A 19000-nucleotide genomic window follows, 5' to 3' on the forward strand; every position below is an offset into this window, starting at 1 on the left:
AGGTGTGACAAGGGAAAAATTGAAAGTGACACGAAAGAGAAAGGAAAAACTAACCAGACAGCCGCTGATGCCTGGGGATGAGCGAGAGGGGCTGCTGACTTTAAAGCCTGGCAGCTTGAATCGTCTGTGATACAATTGAGATGCGTTTGACAGACTCCCGAGTGCCTGTGCTGTGTCTCTTGGGTTCAATTCCCGGCACTGGTGCCCTGGTGAAGTGCAAAGACCTGATGTAACATCGATGTGGATGAAAGGTGGAACTGTCATTCTTGATAATACCAGTGAGCAAGACTGCCACGATATACAAATCTGGAATAAATATAATAAGTATAATAACTAGATTAAATATCTCGTCGTCTCTTGTTACTAAACTGTCGTGGAGGCTTCTTGTAAAACCAGAGAATTGTCTCATCTTTTATTGTTAAGAATGAATCAACATCATTATTTTACAGTCGCAAGCCGGTCTGGAAATTGCCCTTCCACCTAAAATGCCAATACAAGGGTTATGTATTTAGTTGGAACTGTGTTTGGTTATATTTAGTTAAGAAATATGATTAGTTTTTTTATTTGTTGTTGTCTTTTCAAACCACAGTTGAGGTTGTATTGTCACAACACGTGCAGAAACACAATTTGAGCGCGACTCCTTACCGTGTCCTGGGATGTGTACAGGACCATACGCTTGCATAACAGACAGGTTTGGGAGGTTTGCCTGTACGTGTGCCTTTGACTACCCTCTGCTGTCTGTTTTAAAGAACTGTTGTGGATTCTGCGACTGGAAGTTGTTATTGCAGTCTCCTTAAATTCTGCAGGGGTACTAGTACAAACAATGTGTACCAATCACACACTCAGAGTTACGCTTCTGTAAAGAGGTGCGGCCGAATGTGACACCTCATGCGTGACCTCATCCGTGTGATACGTTGTAAACTTTTTATTTTGAAGGCTCAATCTTGTCTGTTTCAGTCAGTGCACCAACTGCTGTTCAGGACCTGGCCTGAGCCTGTGCATTTAAAGGTTTCTGTTCATCAAAACTGAGATGTTGACTCTAGTTGGGGACTTTGCTTTCCACCTTGACTTCAAAGTTTGGATAATCGTGTTCTACAGTATACCAATGTTTTCAATTTGAATTCAATGTAAAGAAGTTTTCCTCTTCTCAAATCTTGACAAACTAAATACAAAACCTGTGTTGTTTTATGTATACAGTTACATGATTATGATTATGTTCTGTAATATCAGTTTGGTGACATGCACAGTAAATGTTTGACATATTGCTGAATGACACATGTAGTAGAGATAATAATGTGTTCATACATTTAAAGGAATATATTTTACATGATATATTAAAAGACAAAAGATGGTCAAAACCAATAACATGTTTTGTAAGACCAGGCTAATTATACTGTCTCTGATACCAACTTTGGAATTCATATATTAACATACCACTATTTGCCACAGGGTGGAAAAGAAGATGGTGTTCTTTTGAGAAGAAAATTACCTTGCAAATCTGTCTTTAATAACGTTTATCAAAAGTTTAATGTTGGGGAGAAAAAATTGAAGTTATTTGATACAAATTTTAAGTCGGGCTATGTATAAAATTACACTTCAGTGTATCATTCAAGTGTGATTGATACACACATTTGGGGTTGTTTGTTTTGTGTGTGTGTTTCGCAGGCCAGCGTTTCCATCCCTGTGACAGTCTGAAGACAGACCACAGTGACCAGGCTGGTGTGATGTGGCATTGCCTCAATGCCACAGAAAGGGAACTAAGGGTTCTCTGTCAATGGCCTTTGGTGGGTTTTATTAACCCTCGTGCTGCCTTCGGGTCACATGACCCAAAGGTTCATAACGAACCATCGTTGTGTTTACCCAATTTTACCCAATACAAAAACAAATAAAAATAATTTTCTTTTAACATTCACAATGTGGGGGGGTCTGAGACAGCCCAACAGTTAAAAGAAAATGCTTAACTTTGTTTTTGTATGCGGTAAAGTTGTCGCAATACGACAGTGGGTCACAATGACTGATGGGTCAGAATGACCCGAAGATAACACAAGGGTTAAACATACTATGTCAGTCAGTCAGGGAGGCATAGTCACACAAACAGACTCCCGCCCCCCCACCACACACAGACAGACACAGACACACACACACAGATTATGTGAACAGAGCCCAGGGTTCTTTCCCATACTATAGGTAGTGTACTTTTGGCTGTATGTTGTGTGTGTGTGTGTGTGTGTAGCTGAGCAGATGGGACTACGTCTGCGTCAGAGGCTGTCCGTGGTTACCCTGCTCTTTCAGGTGGAAGCTCTTCTCAGAAACAGCGGAGCGATTAGGCAACTTAGCGTATGATGTTGTTTCTGTTCGATTAGACAAGTCTAAAATCCCCACACTCTTTCCACGGCCGTGCTGTTGGGGAGAATGATCACCGGGGGTACCAGTTGCTCATACTGTGGTTGGTGACTTGCGTAGGTAAATTTCACTGTGCGATTAAAATGTGTTTAAAAGGCCCTTGTCAAGTTTGACAAGCATCGCTGTCTTTCTGACTCACCCTCTTAGATTCTGTCTCTCTCTTCCTCTCTGTGTGTCTCTCTCTCTCATATTTGCTACATCCTAATATCCACCTGACACTGAAGGGAAAAGGATGTGGTGACAACACCAGTCATGTCAGAACACACAGTGTCAATAACTCTGCCTGTTTGCACCATTGTGCAATAAACATTTTTTTTTTACACATCACCAGCTCTATCTTCCGTGCAAGTGTTGCCTCATGTTAGCGCTGGTATTTTGATTGTCTGGAGTGCAACCTGAGGTAGTAAAACAATCGACAAGCACAGGAAGCAAGCGTAAAGTGGAGAGATTCATGTGGCTGTTGGAGAGGAGAGGTTCAAAGACATCTTTATTTTGGTGTGGCTTCACTGAGAATGAGCCCTGGTAAAGGATGAGACCTTGTGGAGGATTATTTCTCATGAGTAGTCCTGATAGTTTGAGCTGACTATATGCTTTATTTATGGCCGGAAGGAAGGGTCCATCTGAGAGATGAGATCAAAGGTCACTGTCAGGCTTCACAGTTCGAATGAAGAACCTTTCAAGCTGAATTTGTTTTTTCGTGTGTCGTTTTCCTTTATCTCAATGAACTTTGTGTGTAACCCTTCCTCCTAAACATTTACATTTAGTCATTTAGCAGACGCTCTTATCCAGAGCGACTTACAGTAAGTACAGGGACATTCCCCCGAGGCAAGTAGGGTGAAGTGCCTTGCCCAAGGACACAACGTCATTTTGGCACGGACAAGCAACCTTCAGATTACTAGCCCAATTCCCTAACCGCTCAGCCACCTGACTCCCTAAAGACACATGTTCAGAAACGGACGGCCTCAAAATCCATCCACACTCCCCCCCCCCCCCCCCCCCCCCTCCGCCACCCACCCCCGCATCCTCAGCCCCGATCCAGGCACCGAAGCGCAGCCACAGTTGAGGATCCAGACCGTCGGCAACAAGACGAGACAACGAACGCCAAGCATTGCAGGAGAGAGAGATGCATGTTGCGAAACCACAGCCAGATGATGTTTTGCAAAGAAAGAAGGGAGGGAGAGAGGAGGTGCGGGGGGACTCTGGCATGCGGTTTGGTGGTGGTGCTGGCGGGGGGGGGGGGGGGGGGGGGGGGGGTGCGCTGTGCTTCATGCTATCCTGGCTTCACACACTACAGCGGTGTGCTGAGGGGTGACCTTTAACCCCTGGCTCTCATCCCTGTTCCCCTGCGCACAGTTCTTGAGCCGTGGGTCAAAGACGGCTGTGTTCTTCGTCTACGGAGGCCTACATCAGCTTTGAGAAGAGTTGTGGAAATTGCCCCCCCCCCCTCCCTTTATTTACCTTGGTTGTTTTTCTCACATCTTTCCCTCTTTGCTAGAAACCCACAAGTTAAACCACAGCTGCCACCCACGTCACCCGAAGTAGCGCGCTCCCAACTTCCAGCCCAACTCCACCCACATGTACTCCCCGATACACATTCTCACGCTTGTTGCACCCTCCACCCTCCACCCCCATCCCCCACAACTCTTGTTCAGATGATATCTCTCTCACTCTCCAAGTCTTCAAACATTTTAAACAATATGGATTTTGTTTTACCCTTGATATGGTCACAGGAACTATCCTACACTGTGCCTTTCAGTATGTATATATATTTGTTTTGATCTCAGATGGTCAGTAACTGAATTCTTCAACTATATTTTATCAATTTACTCACTAGTCTGCTCTGTATAAGCCTTTTGGATTTTGATGAAAAGATAAATATAAGTATATTTAAATCCAGATCGGGAAGAAATTGAAAAACCACGGCACCTTTTTCTTTCATTAAAAAAAAAAAGTTCAGAAGCACAATTTTGAGTGAGAAACAGAAGGGTAAAATTCTCGACATTTAAAAAAAAAGTTGCAGTGGTCTCTTTTTTCCAGAGCTGTATATTTCAAAATGTAAGTCAATATCAGCCTCTAACAAGCACCTGTCTGACCAGCTGTGGCAAGACTTTCTTCAGTAATGAGGAATCAGATCATTGACAATCTTTTACCAGCTGACACACAACCACATTTACTACTATGACAGTTAACCACAGCTGCCCATAAAGTCATAAATATAGGTCAATATTATTTACTCTACCTATTTACAATTTCTCTGATTCAGTGACAGAATATGGGCTGTTTTAAACTTCTTGCTCACCAGTTTGATTGTTTTGAATCACTGGTTAGTAAAGATGTTGAAGAAAGAATGTAACTTTAAGAGGCAGACCTTCTCAGAGATATTCTTCCCTCTTAGAACTGGTGTCTTTTCAGAATGAAACTCTAACCCTAAAGATGTTGGGGGGAAAGCAACTAGAGATGACTCTGAAAGTGGCACAACTCAAATGGAACGTTAAAACAATAGCTGATGATTCATAGAATCGAGAGTAAACTACGAGTTGGAATTCAAAAATAAAACTTGACATCAAGTGTTAACAGATATGAACGATCACAGCATATGGCTCAACTGCACGTTTCACGCGTGTGTGTGTAGTGCAAGCGTAGATAGGGTTAAAGCTGGGTTAGACCCAATCCGGCCTCATTGAGTACAAACCAGTTCACTTGAGCAGACAGGAAGTGGTTTGTAGGTAACTGGTTTGTTTTTCTCAGGCTTGTTAGTTGTCAGCGATAAGACGCACGTCTGTCCCATGTTGTAGAAGGACTCGAAGCTGAGTTGAGTGTATCCACGGCGGTTGAGAGGCCCAGTTAAAAGCCATCTTGGCTTACGAACCTTAGAGTATCACCCCAACCCATGACCCTTGTCTTTGAGCCCCTTTCTGTATTCCAACCCACCTAATCAAGCCTCCCAACCAAGCCTAACAAACCAAGGACCCTCAACCTATTGGGTACAGGACATGTACAATGTTGACCATTGCTCCCAACTTCACCACGAGATACAAACCGAAGCCCTCATTTTCACACGTCTCTCCCTCACTGCAAACCCGCCTGTGGTATGTTAGCTGGCTGTATGATTAGACACAGGAGGGCGATAACATACAAATGCAATGCCATCACAGACTAGAAGGCCTTGACCACAGGGGAATCATGGAAGACGGCCCTTGAGGGACTGGAGGGATCTCTGGGCAGGCTGGTCCTTGAAGAATATCTCACATGTTCATCAAAGGTCAGCATGGTAAGGGGAAACAACCATTGTGTTAGGGTAAGAATCTCTGTTCCTTTCAAGAAGGTAATTTACTGAAAGATAGAAACTGACCATGTGTACTCAATTCAGAAGTCATTTAAAAGTTTGGTCTTAATAATACTTCTCTTAGTGATGAATAGCAAGTCAGCTATACAACAACAACAAAGTTTCTAACTCTGCCCCTCCTCCTCTCATTTCATTATATCTCCTCTCCTCTCTCTAACACTCCCTCTTCCTCTCTCTCACTCTGACACTCCCTCTTCCTCTCTCTCTCTCTCTGACACTCCCTCTTCCTCTCTCTCTCTCTCTGACACTCCCTCTTCCTCTCTCTCTCTCTCTCTCTAACACTCCCTCTTCCTCTCTCTCTCTCTCTGACACTCCCTCTTCCTCTCTCTCTCTCTCACTCTGACACTCCCTCTCTCTCTCTCTCTAACACTCCCTCTTCCTCTCTCTCTCTCTCAATCTGACACTCCCTCTTCCTCTCTCTCTCACTCTGACACTCCCTCTTCCTCTCTCTCTCTCTCTGACACTCCCTCTTACTCTCTCTCTCTCTCTCACTCACTCACTCTGACACTACCTCTTCCTAGCTCTCTCTCTCTCTCTCTCTCTCTCTCTGTGACACTCCCTCTTCCTCTCTCTCTCTGACACTCCCTCTTCCTCTCTCCACCCTCTCTCTCTGATAGACACTGAGAGTTCACAGCTGAGGCAGCCCAGTATTGAATGCCTCATATGTGTGTGTGTGTGTGTGCATGTGCCCCCCCACCTCCCTCTGGAGCATCCAACAACAGAACCTCTGTGTGTGTGTGTTGTTGAGGGGAAATGGCCCAGATCTGGTGGATAGCTCTACTCCTGGTCCCGACCACAACTCTGGCCCAGAGTGGGGATCCAGATGATGATGATGGTGGTGAGCAAAACTAATCTCTTCACTCTACAGGCTGTAACAAGACTACTAGCCCTAGTTCCACAGAAGACACTAGTTACACAGAAGATATTAGTGCGAGGTACACAGTATATCTGTGATGCCTCTGACATGGACTCTGTTTGTCGGAAGTGTCATAATTAAATGAGGATGAAGTTTGAGTTAAGAAAAGATGTCCAGAATCACGTGTTTGTGTTTTCTAACTTCATCCAACCTTTTCCTCATTCATCTCCTCTCTCCCACAGAAACAAGTCTTACCTGTTCCTCTGACATCAGCATACACTTGAACCACCTCACCTGCCTCCTGAGTGACGAGGAGGAGGTGGAAGTCTTGACTCTCTGGTAATGTCAGTGTATATGGGAGTCAGGTGGCTGAGCGGTTAGGGAATTGGGCTAGTAATCAGAAGGTTGCTGGTTCGATTCCCAGCTGTGCAAAATTACGTTGTGTCCTTGGGCAAGGCACTTCACCCTACTTGCCTCGGGAATGTCCCTGTACTTACTGTAAGTCGCTCTGGATAAGAGCGTCTGCTAAATGACTGAATGAATGTAATGTAATGTATTTGTTTAATTCAAGAGACGCTTTTATCCGAGGGGGTGGTGGTGGGGGGTGAACCTCAATACCTCGACCTCTTACTATACCACTGAGCTACACGCATCCACAATGTTTACACTTGGGCTGACCCCATATGTTTCCCAAGATCCCATCCTGTTATTTCAGGTCAATCATTCTTTAGGGATGAAGATATTGTATTCTGTAACTATGTAAGGGGTCTGACAAGAATTGATGTTGACAGTGAGTGTTTTATTTGCAGCAACTTCAGCGAACCTAGAAGCCAGAAGAAGACCTGTTTAGAGGGAAACAGAGCTGGGAAAGATGTCACATTTTCGAATTTGGAAATGTTGACCCTGTACAACCTCACCTACCGATTCAAGGGAGGACGTGAAACAATGCAACAAATCGACTTAAAAAAAATAGGTAAAAATAATAATAATAAAAAGATTTGACCTACAGTATTATGATTCCTTCCAAGTCGATGACTCCACGCTCTGTGCATTTGTGAGACAAAAGCTTTATGTTTGTGATGCGATCCGTGCTTGTGTGTGTTTTGGTTGCAGTGAAACCCAGGACACCGTGGGTGGTGAACACCACGTACGTACCAGGCTCAGACAGACATCTGATACAGATCGGAACGCCGTACAAGAACGATTACCTCAGTCACAAACTGCAGTTTGAGTTAGAAATCTGGAGTGCCGACAGTCCTCTCCGGGTATGTCACCATCACACATGCGTGATTGACACACAGGTTCTGGTGTTACCTAAGTTTTTAACAGGGTAAATTAAACAGTGAAGAACCATGGACTTTTACCTCAATATACTCTGGTTGGGAACTTGACTCTCCCAAGCTGTGCTGAAGCAGCCTTGTTAATGCTGGGCAAGGAATTGGAAAAGTGTCAATTGAAGACATTATCTCTAGTGTATCTGAGTCAGGCTGGTATGTAGAATTTTGTTTTGTTCCCAGATGGGCAATTTGTTTACATTTACATTTAGTCATTTAGCAGACGCTCTTGTCCAGAGCGACTTACAGTAAGTACAGGGACATTCTCCCTGACGCAAGTAGGGTGAAGTGCCTTGCCCAAGGACACAACGTCATTTTGCACGAACCAACAACCTTCTGATTAATAGCCCGACTCCCTAACCGCTCAGCCATCTGACCCCCCAGATTGCAATTTGTTGTGCAGCAGTAACAACTATACAAACAATAATAGCACACAATATCACAACACATACTCAATATCACCATACACACACAACAACCGTACAATTTCACGCTTAATCACAATAAACACACAGTGTCACAATTCACATACAATACACACACAACATCAAAAACAGAAGTAAAATAGTTTCTTCTTGTGTTGTGCTCAGACCCTGACTATCTCGTATCAGGACTATACCATCGAAGGGGAGTACCTTGAGAAGAACACACTGTATCACATCAAAGTTCGGGCCAAACCTAGGGGCGATTACTTCAAAGGCTTCTGGAGTGAATGGAGCCCCTTTGTCAGTTTCTCTACCTACAGAGGTAGGACCCAGGCACGACCCGACCCTGCATCACATGACACATCACATGACCCACATGACATCACATGACGAAACACGATGTGACACATGCACTGAGAAGTTTGGGGGCGTGGGGGAGAGAAACTCCCCAGAAAGAGACAGAGGTGTTTTTAACCTTTTAAGGAGTGAGTTATTTTTCCAAAACGGAAGCTAGCTAGTTTTAGTTAGCTTCCGTTACCTAGCAACCTAGCATAATACTCGTAGCAATGCTACTACCTGCTAGTGTTACTTGTTAGCCTCCTAATTGTAAATTTTGAAGCCATACTATAGCGTTTGTCATATAGTTTTTGTCTATCGGAAAATAGTCGGTTGGAATGTTCAGAATCACATATGTGTGACGCTACTCCTGGGGGCTGGAATTGTTTTGTTGTTTCAAAGGGAGTCCAGACTGAAGCAGTGTGACTGCATGTGATCTCCAGCTTTGTTCCTGGAGAGATGTAGCCTCCTGTGGGTTTCGCCACTCTAACCCCAGTTTTAACTGATTCAACACATCAACCAGCTAACTGTTAGAATCAGGTGTGCTATCGGTTTGGTGCCACAACAAAAAGAAAACGTACAGGAAGACTTCATTAACAGGGCTGAAGACTAGAGGTCCCTGAGTAAAGATGTGATCACTACTGCTTTCTAACATGCTCTCGTTTCTCTCTCTCTCCCTCCCCCCACCCCACCCCACCCCTCTTCACCCCAACCCAGAGGACTTTTGGTGGGATCAGCCAGTACTGATGTACAGTCTGTCCCTGGCCTTGGTAGTCTTGCTGCTCTTAACCATGACTGCTGTTTTTTTCTGGAGGAAACGGTGAGTCGGAAACGCTCTCCTCCCTCACAGGTCTCGTTACTGTCGTGAAAGTCTGCAAGTGCTGGACGTGTGTTTGTGTGTTATTTGTGCCTCTACCCAGGATCAAGTCCCTCATCTGGCCAAGCATCCCACACCCTAAGCACACTCTGGTGCACCTGTACCATCCAAGCAAAGTAAGTTATATACAGAGGACATAACAGATATACAAGGGAATCATTATTATTAGGGATTAACAGACATGCAGGGGACTAACTATTATATAAGGGAATAATTAATATACAGTGGAGGAATTCATAGGGAACTGACTTGCAGGGGACTATATAATATACACGGGATTAATGAATATACAGGGGAGTAATTCACAGGGAACTAATATACAGGGATAATTCCCATAAAGAGGACTAAGTCCGATACTGGGCACTAGCATAGACTAATTCATATACAGGGGAGTATCTAATAAAGGGTTGTTTGACCTTTGACCCCCTTCTAACCCCACAGCACCCCCCAGTGAGCTTCAACCCCGAGATTTTCAGCGACCTCTCTGTCCGCCTGGTGCAGAAGGTCGAAGGCCACATCCAAAGTCTGCCTGAGCTCTCGACAGACGGCAGCTCAGGCACTGGAGCGTCAGAGGCCACTCTGCTGAGCAGCGCGGCCTCAAACGAGTGCTCCGAGACGGGGAGCGAGGCCCCGTCCATGGGGCTCCTGAATCAGGGCAGTGGGCCGGACACAACGCAGACCGACACGGATGCTGGCAATGGAGACGGAGTTCCTGACACGGTTGAGGTGAGTGGACGAGGCAAGGAGGAGGCCTACGTCACCATGTCCAGTTTCTATCAGGTTAAACTACAGGAAGCCAAGTCAAAAAAGGTAGAAATTTAACACATCGCTTAATCTCAAATCAGCGATATTGGGACCTGTGTGGGACCTCAAGAAGATACCTTTTTCTGTGCTCACCAATGATCTCTTAGCACATTCCTCTCATACATAGTGGTATTTCGGAGCCACATTCATGCACTTACCGTCTCCATTATTCTGCTTGTCTGGGGTTTCTGTTGGTGGTTACTGAGAACAGAGACAAGGGTGTCCTGAAAACGTCCCACACGCCTCCCTCTTATCTATTACTTTGCACTCAACGCCACAGAAACTCAATACACAACAGAGTGGAGACACCTAATCATCACTGCTGCTTTAAGCATCATTACACAAATTTAGAATGTACTATTCACTTGGTCAGCGCAGCACAATTCCTGATCCAAATATGTAATCTTAATGTTAGACAAAGTAATGTTAAGTGGGGTTTTTTGTGATTATTTTGGTATATCGTGCATTGTTGTGTTACTGTGTTAATATCGGATGTATTTTTCTATTCTGTTTTGTACTATGTTTAAATACATATTACTTTTTTATTTTCTTATGTTCAACATGTCTTTAAAACTTTAGCATTAGGCAACGTGTTTCTATCTTTATGATTAATGGATGATTAATGGTGGACTTTTTTGCATAGTGTACTTTTAATACAGCATCTTGATATATTTAAGATGTTGCTTTAGTCTGAAAATGTAACAGGATTACTGTGTTGTTTTGCATTTTATTATTGCATCTTTAAACTAATAAACGCATAGCTTAATGCTCATTTCAAGCAACAAAAGGTTATTTGGCGCTACAGTATCACTGCATGTTTCTGTGTCATTATAAATAAACACATTTCAAAGCAAAAAACAATAACGAAAATCATGGACCACCAGTGTTTAAAAACAACATCTTGTTCTTGAAAACACCAGCATTAATAGACTCAGTACATCCAGTTTCATTGGAAATAAAAACTTTCATGATCATCTGCATACAATTTAGAAATGAAAAAAAAGTTAACATCAACATAATTTCTGCAAGGAAACATAAAGAAGCTGAACTGAAAACAAGGAGGATGTGCAGGAAAGTCTTCCTCTCCTCAAAGTCCCCATGCGTTCCTCATCATGAGGATGAAGTACACGTCGTTATCTATGGAGGCACTGACTCCGCAGTAATAGTTCAGGAACTCCTCTTTGGTGACCTGCAGAGGAGGAGGAAGTGACACGGGAAAGGAGGAGGAAGTGACACGGGGAGAGAAGGAAGTGACATGAGAAGAGGAGGAGGAAGTGACACGTGGGAGTGGAGGAGGAGGAGGAGGAAGTGACACGTGGGGGAGGAGGAGGAAGTGACACGTGGGGGAGGAGGAGGAAGTGACACGTGGGAGAGGAGGAGGAAATGACACGGGGAGAGGAGGAGGAAATTACACAGGGAGAGGAGGAGACAAAGAGAGAGAACTGACTGTAGGTACCAACATCAGACAGACACCCCACACAACCACAGGCAGCATTGAAACAGCAACATTCAAGAATGGCAGATGTAAGAGGAAAATGAAAAACCCACTCTGATCTTTTACCCGTGTTTCCCAGTACCAGTCCCAAAGTCAGCAAGAGCAAGGAAACATGACATAAAGGGCAAACTCCCACTAAAATCTATGATGGCATTGGAGAGGTCAAATCAGTGACATTATATAAGAGAGAAAGAATCATACTGGTGCTTCCTGGAGCCACTGGACAACAGCGCCATCTACTGGCTGGCGGAGAAGCGCAGCTACACCATCCACAAACGACTACTTGAATTGAAAGAACGGTTTGGAAAAAGAGAGACTACCATACTATTTTATTGAGGGAAAGAAGAGTAAGAAGGCATATTTTTGCTGTATATTAGGATTGAAAGGTCTTTGTTTACCCTGATGCCTCAGGGAGACTTTAGTTAAAGTTTCCAGGCATTTTTCATCATCACAATAAAGTAGACGTCTGTATCGATGGAGGCGCTCACACCTGCATAGTAATTCATAAACTCCTCCTGGGTGACCTAGTGTATTGAGAAAGCATTATCAACATAAACACAAGGTGAGGAAGCTGTTAAATGACAATGTATTTTCACACCTCTAAGAAAAGTTAGCAGAAAAGAGAGAGTAGACATTACATTTAGTAGACGCTCTTATCCAGAGCGACTTACAGTAAGTACAGGGACATTCCCCCCCCTGAGGCAAGTAGGGTGAAGTGCCTTGCCCAGGGACACAATGTCATTTAACACGGCCAGAATCGAACCGGCAACCTTCTGATTGGTAGCCCGATTCCCTAACCGCTCAGCCATCTGACCAATATGTTAAATGACAAGCCGGCGACTGAGAAGGTGCACCACGGAAGTCGTGAGTACACGAGAATTCATTTGACTAATTATTTGCAAAGCAAATTGGATATCTGATCAAACAAAGCTAACCATGAAATGAAACGTAGCAAACCACGATGCAAATGTGTGGGTTACCTTTCCATCTTTGTCATATGGAGAGTCGAAGCTGTCCAGGAATGTGCGGAACACCTGATCTTCAGTCCACTCGCCGTTCTGATATTTGGGGTGATGTTTGGGGTTGTAAACCCCCTTCAGGTCCTCCACGGTGATCACCCCGTCGCCAGTCTTGTCCAGCTTTCTGAAGGCCTGCATGATCACCTCCTTCCTGGCGTTAGACATCGGAGGCTGGAAACAGAGAGCGCGGCAGAACAGGAATAGTAACAGGCAAATAGGAGAACTCTTGCACCTTCTCCAACCCGAGAACCCTATCACGTTGAAACCGGATTCAGAATGGAGACTTGTTCAATAATCGACAGTTATAATGATAAAAAGCACAAAAGAAAACTCCCCCATCTCAGACGTTTACCCTGAGAGTGAGGAGAAATTCATCAAAGTCGATCAAGCCGCTTCCGTCTCGGTCGAATTGCTGGAAGAGATTCATGGCCTCCGCTTTCTCCATTAAGACGCCGTAGTCATTCAAACCCTTAACGAATTCCTTCAGATCCAATGTGCGGCTGTTGTCATCGTCCATTATTTTGAAAGTTCTTACAAAACAACACAATCAAGAATCATCAAAATTATACACTGGGGTTACCTTTCTTAGGTTAAGTAGTTAGGTAGTCAGGCTTAGCCTACATCTTGAACTTTCAAACGAAAGAAGTGAACCAATTTATTGATTATTTTGTCGTGTAATAACCTACAAGCTACTGACAATACTGTAGGATATAATTTTCTGTCAGACTCTTAAATGTAGCTTTTCAACAGGGTATTGTACACCTAGAGACTAAGTCCCTCAAAATGTTAAAAATAGAAAATAAAGTACAGCTCTCTCTCTTTTCTGCTAACTTATCTTAGATGTGTGAAAATACATTGTCATTGAACAGCTTCAGTTCACCTGCCCAGGCCTTTAATTCCAGCAGAGCCTCGAGAGAGGCATTGTAGTCGTAGTCGCTCTACCGGGTCTGAGCAAGAAGACAGTTGCTTTTTGGCATTCATGGCCATCTCTCGATCATGTCGTGACGTTCCTGCCATCACTACAAACAGATTATGAGTTAAGTTAAATTCAGAGGAAGTAAAGGGCACGTTCTTACTATTAGTATTCGCATTGACGCTAATGACAATAAGTGACTTTAGGTAGACTACAGTATAGTACAGTACATATACAGTACAATACCACTCGGAGCGTATCTGAACCTTGACAGTTGGCTAATGAGCTAGGCTTACGTCAAAGTAGGCTAACCTAGCCTAACAGGTGACTTTAGGTATAAAATAATAATAATATATCATGGGCGTGTTGTACCTTGACAGTTGGCTAATGACCTAGCTAAGCTTGAGCGTACAGTATACTAGTGAGACACTAGCTAGTACTCTACTATTACTAGAGCTACCAGCATATATTTCGTAACAGTAGGCTAACCATACACATCAAGTTTGAAGCAGGTATGAAAATACATGTGCAGGAAACTTACCTTATTATATTACAGAAGGAAACAAGAATAGGTCAATGCTGGGGTTGGTAATAAACACTTCCTCTCCAAACGGCGACAGCTCCCCTCCCCAAGCGTTTACCGTTTCCATAGAGATGCGATGTTCTCGCCCTGGGTTGTTTGTTGAGATCTCCAGTTTTACTTGCAGAGGAAAGTTGCTCTCGTTATGAAAGTATATAGCTAGCACTCCGGACACGGAATCACACTAAAGAGTACATTCCTTAAAATATTAAAAGGAAACAGACACGCAAACATTAGCCAAATGACGTTGTGTCCTTGGGCAAAGCACTTCACCCTACTTGCCTCGGGGGAATGTACTTACTGTAAGTCGCTCTGGATAAGAGCGTCTGCTAAATGACTAAATGTAAATGTGCACCTGTCAACACTCCCGTTTTCCCCGAGTCTCCAGTATTTCACACCCATCTCCCACCGCCCCCTCCCGTTTTGTTATTTCTCCCGTGAAACTCCCGTAATTTGTATGGCCCAACCCTCGTTATATGAATCCTGCTACTTACAAATATAATTCTGGATGTAAGAAACCCTAAGCCATACTCATGCATGTAAACACACAATGTTAATGAAATGTACAATGTTAAATACATGAAATAGGGCCTACATGTTTTTGTTACATGTTCCACAGCTACGTCACATGATGCGCCACAGTGTTTCCTTTATGTAGCCTAATATAACATTTGTTACAATAAAAATAAATAAAAAGAAACATGAATAAGTCCCATTATTAATACCATATAATATTTTTTTTTAATAATTATTTATTTATTTATGAGTATTTAGCCTGCCTCTGCATCCTCTGTCTCTGATCTGGTGTTCAGCCCCCCCAAACTTCTTTACTTTAACTTGAGTGAAAAAGTGTAGTCAGCACTTCAACTTCGCCGTGAGACTCACGCATTTCAACCTTGTATTTCTCACGTTGAGAAGTTAAAGGGATAACTTGACCCGCTATAGGCGCAGGCATACGGGGGTATGTTTTAGAGACACTGACTGTCTCCCCACCTTCAAGAAAAGGCTAAAGACGCACTTGTTACGGGAGTACACTTAGGAATGATTTGCTGGACCTGATGTTAGTTTCCTCCAGGAAAACAATGACTCTTATTGAGGGACTTGCTCTTGTTGGCTAGTTGTAACTGATTTAACTTATTGTACTCGCTTTGAATTATATTATTGTTGCTTGCTTTCCTACAGGTACACTCTTGCACTTTTGAGGCTCATGTTTTTTAATTGTAACTTGTTTAACTACATGCTCTTATGGTTTTCCCATTGGCACATGTTTTGACTACCCACAATGTTTTCTCGTCGTTTATGATCATTGACCTATGCACTTTTTTTGTAGAGTTCAGCGCACCAGATAAACATACAATTTATCAATTTATCAATTTAACAACCTACACTTACATACAAATTCTAATTGTCCTTATAGACTTACTTTATAGCTTCTTCTTAAGGTAATCCAACTGGACTTGTAACTGGTCTCTCTCCATAGTCGTAATTACTTTCGTTAAAAGTTTTACGTTTTCGTTCTCTGTTGTCTGTTAAGGAATGAGAAAGACAGAAAGATGCATATGACTTCATAGGTACCCTCTTTTCAAACAAGTATTTTTAAAGTGTTAACCTTGACGTCTGTTAGGAATTAAACAAAAAACGAAAAAAGATTCTACTTAATGTTACATTGTCAACAACAACAAAATAATCAATGTACCGGTACGTGTTGTTCTTGTTGGGAAAAAAACATTCACAAGAACAAGAATTGTAATTTATTGAGGATTGGATGAGGATACTCACAGATGACTCCCAGTGCTATGATCCCAGCCAGTAGGAGAGCACACAGCAGCCCCAGACACACTGCTAAATGGGTTTTCATACACACAGTCTTCATTGGAGTAAATAGCGTTTCCAGTCATGTCCATGCTGTGATTTTCTCTGATGTAACCTGAGTGTCTCCCTGTGTCTGGGAACTGGTGTTGAAAAGTAGTTTCAGCCTTCTTCCTTATGGCAACGTCACCTGATTGTTTGTTAGAGCCCTTTACAATGAAAATCTTTCTGAGCAGCTTTGTTATCAAGGTGTAATGGTTCACCAGGAAATAGTATTGCTTTTTTCTTAAATGTGTCATAGGAATTTGACAGCTGATTTAAAAGTCTAGATCGGAGGATTGTCGCACCTAGGGAAGTAAAATAAGTAGCAGCTTTGTGACGGGGGTTTGTACATTACACTTTTGTTTATTCCTCAGTGGATAAAAGGGTGTCCAGGATAAATACTGCAACAATAACAACCATCACTTCACCTATACATTACCATGGAGAGTTAAACCTACATGAGCAGGAATATAAAGATGCTAAATATGTACAACATACTGCACTGAGAGCTCTAAGATAGTCAGCTCTAAGATAATCAGAAAACTCATCAGAATCAGAAAGGGATTTATTCGCCATGAAAGTTTGCACAGACAAGGAATTTGCTTTGGCAGGAAGGTGCATACAATAAACATATAGGAATCTTAAATTTAAATATGTGGTCTTACTATACTAAGGGTACATAAACTAGCAATACTAAGTGGAATTAGAATTAAAATAAAATATACAATAAAATAAAATATAAGTTGCCGTAATTTACAATATAAAAATACAAATGAAATGCATTAGGAAGTGTTTGGATATGTATTAGGTTGCTGGTCTGAGATCAAATTTGATTTAGGGAAATACCCCCATCACGCAGGACAAGTGAAACTGAGTATTTAGGATGTTTTTGCATGAACCATGTACAGAACTTTACAAGCTTCAATCATGTCACTCATACAGACAGTGATGACAAACACTTGCCATTGCCTTGTTGTTGTTGTGCAAAGACGTGTTACTGTACCAAAATCAGAACAAAAGATATTAAAGAATCATATTGAAGCTGGATCTCGGTTTAGTTTTAAACAGACGTATGACGCAGTATCCAGACGAAGAGGCCTAAAGCACGTGACGTCAACATAGATGAGTGACACTTAACCAAACCTGGAACTTTGTAGTGAGTTCACACAAAGTGCACAGCAAGAATGTTTCACTAAAATAAGAGTGAGTGAATCCCCCCCCACAATAAATAAGTGTCAATGTTTGTTGTCTGAGTTCATCTGTGTCAGAGTAGAGCTCACAAATATTGGATCTTAACCCTTGTGCTGCCTTCGGGTCACATGACCCAAAGGTTCATAACGAACCATTGTTTTGTTTACCCAATTTTACCCAATACAAAAACAAATAAAAATAATTTTCTTTTAACCTTTGCAATGTGGGGGGTCTGAGACAGCCCACGGTTAAAAGAAAATGCTTCACTTTGTTTTTGTATGCGGTAAAGTTGTCGCAATACGACGGTGGGTCACAATGACTTATGGGTCAGAATGACCCGAAGATAACACAAGGGTTAAGAAGCATGTAGAGGGAGAGGACCTATGATCATAAACAGCATGGAGGAAAAGGTGAGAGCTGGAGAGAGGGAGCGAGAGGGAGAGGGAGGGATAGAGGGAGGGAGCGAAAGGTAGAGGGAGAGAGAGAAAGAAGGAATGGGAAGAGAGAATGTTTCACAAACTCATCTTCTTTGATGTCACTGCTTTAGGGCTCTTCGTCTTGATACTAGAACTCAGTATGCAGACAAGTGTTTCCTCATGTTTCATGTGCAGGTAAATGAAAACGCCACTCTCACTGTCCCTAAACCTATACAAATGGCACCTGGTGAGGTTCCATAACAGGAGAGGTTTAAACATATAAAAAATGTACAGTAGATCTCAGCTCAGTCCTCATCAATCAGCCAGTTGAAAGGACTGCTACCGTGATCCATAGCTAGCACTAAGCTCAGTTGCAGCAGTGTAACAAGCTAATGCTGGTGTGCTACCTCAGAGCTGGATGACTTGCAGTCAGGTAGTCAGTATTTCCCACACTGTCCCAGAGTCACTGAGTAGGGTCTGGTACACGGCTGATGTCATAGAGACACACTGAAATGCAGGGTCAATGAGGAGTCCAGACAACATGACCAAAGGACTCTTTTATTTTATAAATGAATGTTGCTGGGAAGCTACAAACAGTTAAAGCCATACAACTCATTATTACATCATCTACTCTGTTAGCCAATAGGGAGTGAACGCTCATTATCACAGTTAATTCACTCATACAGCTATGACAGATATTATTTACGTGACAATAATGTACCAGGAGCATTACTGTAAATGCATGAATAGATAGATTAGATAGATGGATAGATTAGATAGTCAGTCAAACAGACGGATGGATAGACAGATGGTTCACTATATAAAATCCCGGGAGGAAAATGTAAGCTTAATTCCAGCCAGATACATGAATTACAGAAGACAGCAGGTACATAAACACACGTTATATATAGTGTAAGTATAGTTAAATAACAATACAAAACCCCACTGTGAATCTCCACTATTAGATCCCTTTCTCACAGACCCAGACATTTTTTAATTCACATTTGTTATCATTCCATGTTTCAGGAGGAGGAAAGTGAGAATGGTCGTAGTATATCTCAGCACAGTCCTCATCAACACCTGGTTGGTGAAGGTAATTATCGGGCTGAGGTCTGAACCAGTACCTACAGGGTTAAATAACAACACACAACCAG

General features: G+C 42.7%; 2 protein-coding genes across 3 annotated transcripts; one reads left to right on the forward strand and one right to left on the reverse strand.

Moving 5' to 3' along the window:
• Positions 1–6405: 6405 nt before the first annotated feature.
• On the forward strand, positions 6406–11173 carry il7r (interleukin 7 receptor). Its single transcript, XM_067250975.1, has 8 exons — positions 6406–6587; positions 6848–6944; positions 7415–7578; positions 7719–7870; positions 8530–8686; positions 9418–9520; positions 9621–9693; positions 10019–11173. Exons 1-8 carry the CDS (start codon positions 6503–6505, stop codon positions 10397–10399), a joined length of 1212 nt encoding a protein of 403 aa, XP_067107076.1. The 5' UTR covers positions 6406–6502; the 3' UTR covers positions 10400–11173.
• A 164-nt stretch (positions 11174–11337) lies between these two features.
• On the reverse strand, positions 11338–14974 carry capslb (calcyphosine-like b). 2 transcript variants are annotated; one of them, XM_067250976.1, is made up of 5 exons: positions 13776–13914; positions 13248–13425; positions 12857–13066; positions 12275–12400; positions 11338–11570 (listed from the first exon to the last, which is right to left on the reverse strand). In XM_067250976.1, the coding sequence occupies exons 1-4, from the start codon at positions 13910–13912 to the stop codon at positions 12299–12301; spliced, it is 627 nt and encodes a 208-aa protein (XP_067107077.1). In that variant the 5' UTR covers positions 13913–13914; the 3' UTR covers positions 11338–11570; positions 12275–12298. The 2 variants fall into 2 exon arrangements, with proteins under 2 accessions (XP_067107077.1, XP_067107078.1); XM_067250977.1 differs by lacking the exon at positions 11338–11570 and adding an exon at positions 14350–14974 and having other exon boundaries at positions 12028–12400.
• Between the last annotated feature and the right edge of the window lie 4026 nt (positions 14975–19000).

This window comes from Osmerus mordax, chromosome 14 (assembly GCF_038355195.1).
Source record: "Osmerus mordax isolate fOsmMor3 chromosome 14, fOsmMor3.pri, whole genome shotgun sequence".
Classification (NCBI taxonomy): domain Eukaryota; kingdom Metazoa; phylum Chordata; class Actinopteri; order Osmeriformes; family Osmeridae; genus Osmerus; species Osmerus mordax.

Excerpts from the sequence above, each read along its gene's own strand:
- capslb (XM_067250976.1), bottom strand. The coding sequence starts at position 13,912 with ATGGCAGGAACGTCACGACATGATCGAGAGATGGCCATGAATGCCAAA. Across the intron at positions 13,426-13,775 it reads GGAATTAAAGGCCTGGGCAG|AACTTTCAAAATAATGGACG; the intron begins GTGAACTGAAGC and ends TTGTTTTGTAAG. Across the intron at positions 12,401-12,856 it reads CATATGACAAAGATGGAAAG|GTCACCCAGGAGGAGTTTAT; the intron begins GTAACCCACACA and ends TCAATACACTAG.
- il7r (XM_067250975.1), top strand. The coding sequence starts at position 6,503 with ATGGCCCAGATCTGGTGGATAGCTCTACTCCTGGTCCCGACCACAACT. Across the intron at positions 8,687-9,417 it reads CAGTTTCTCTACCTACAGAG|AGGACTTTTGGTGGGATCAG; the intron begins GTAGGACCCAGG and ends ACCCCAACCCAG. Across the intron at positions 9,521-9,620 it reads GTTTTTTTCTGGAGGAAACG|GATCAAGTCCCTCATCTGGC; the intron begins GTGAGTCGGAAA and ends GCCTCTACCCAG.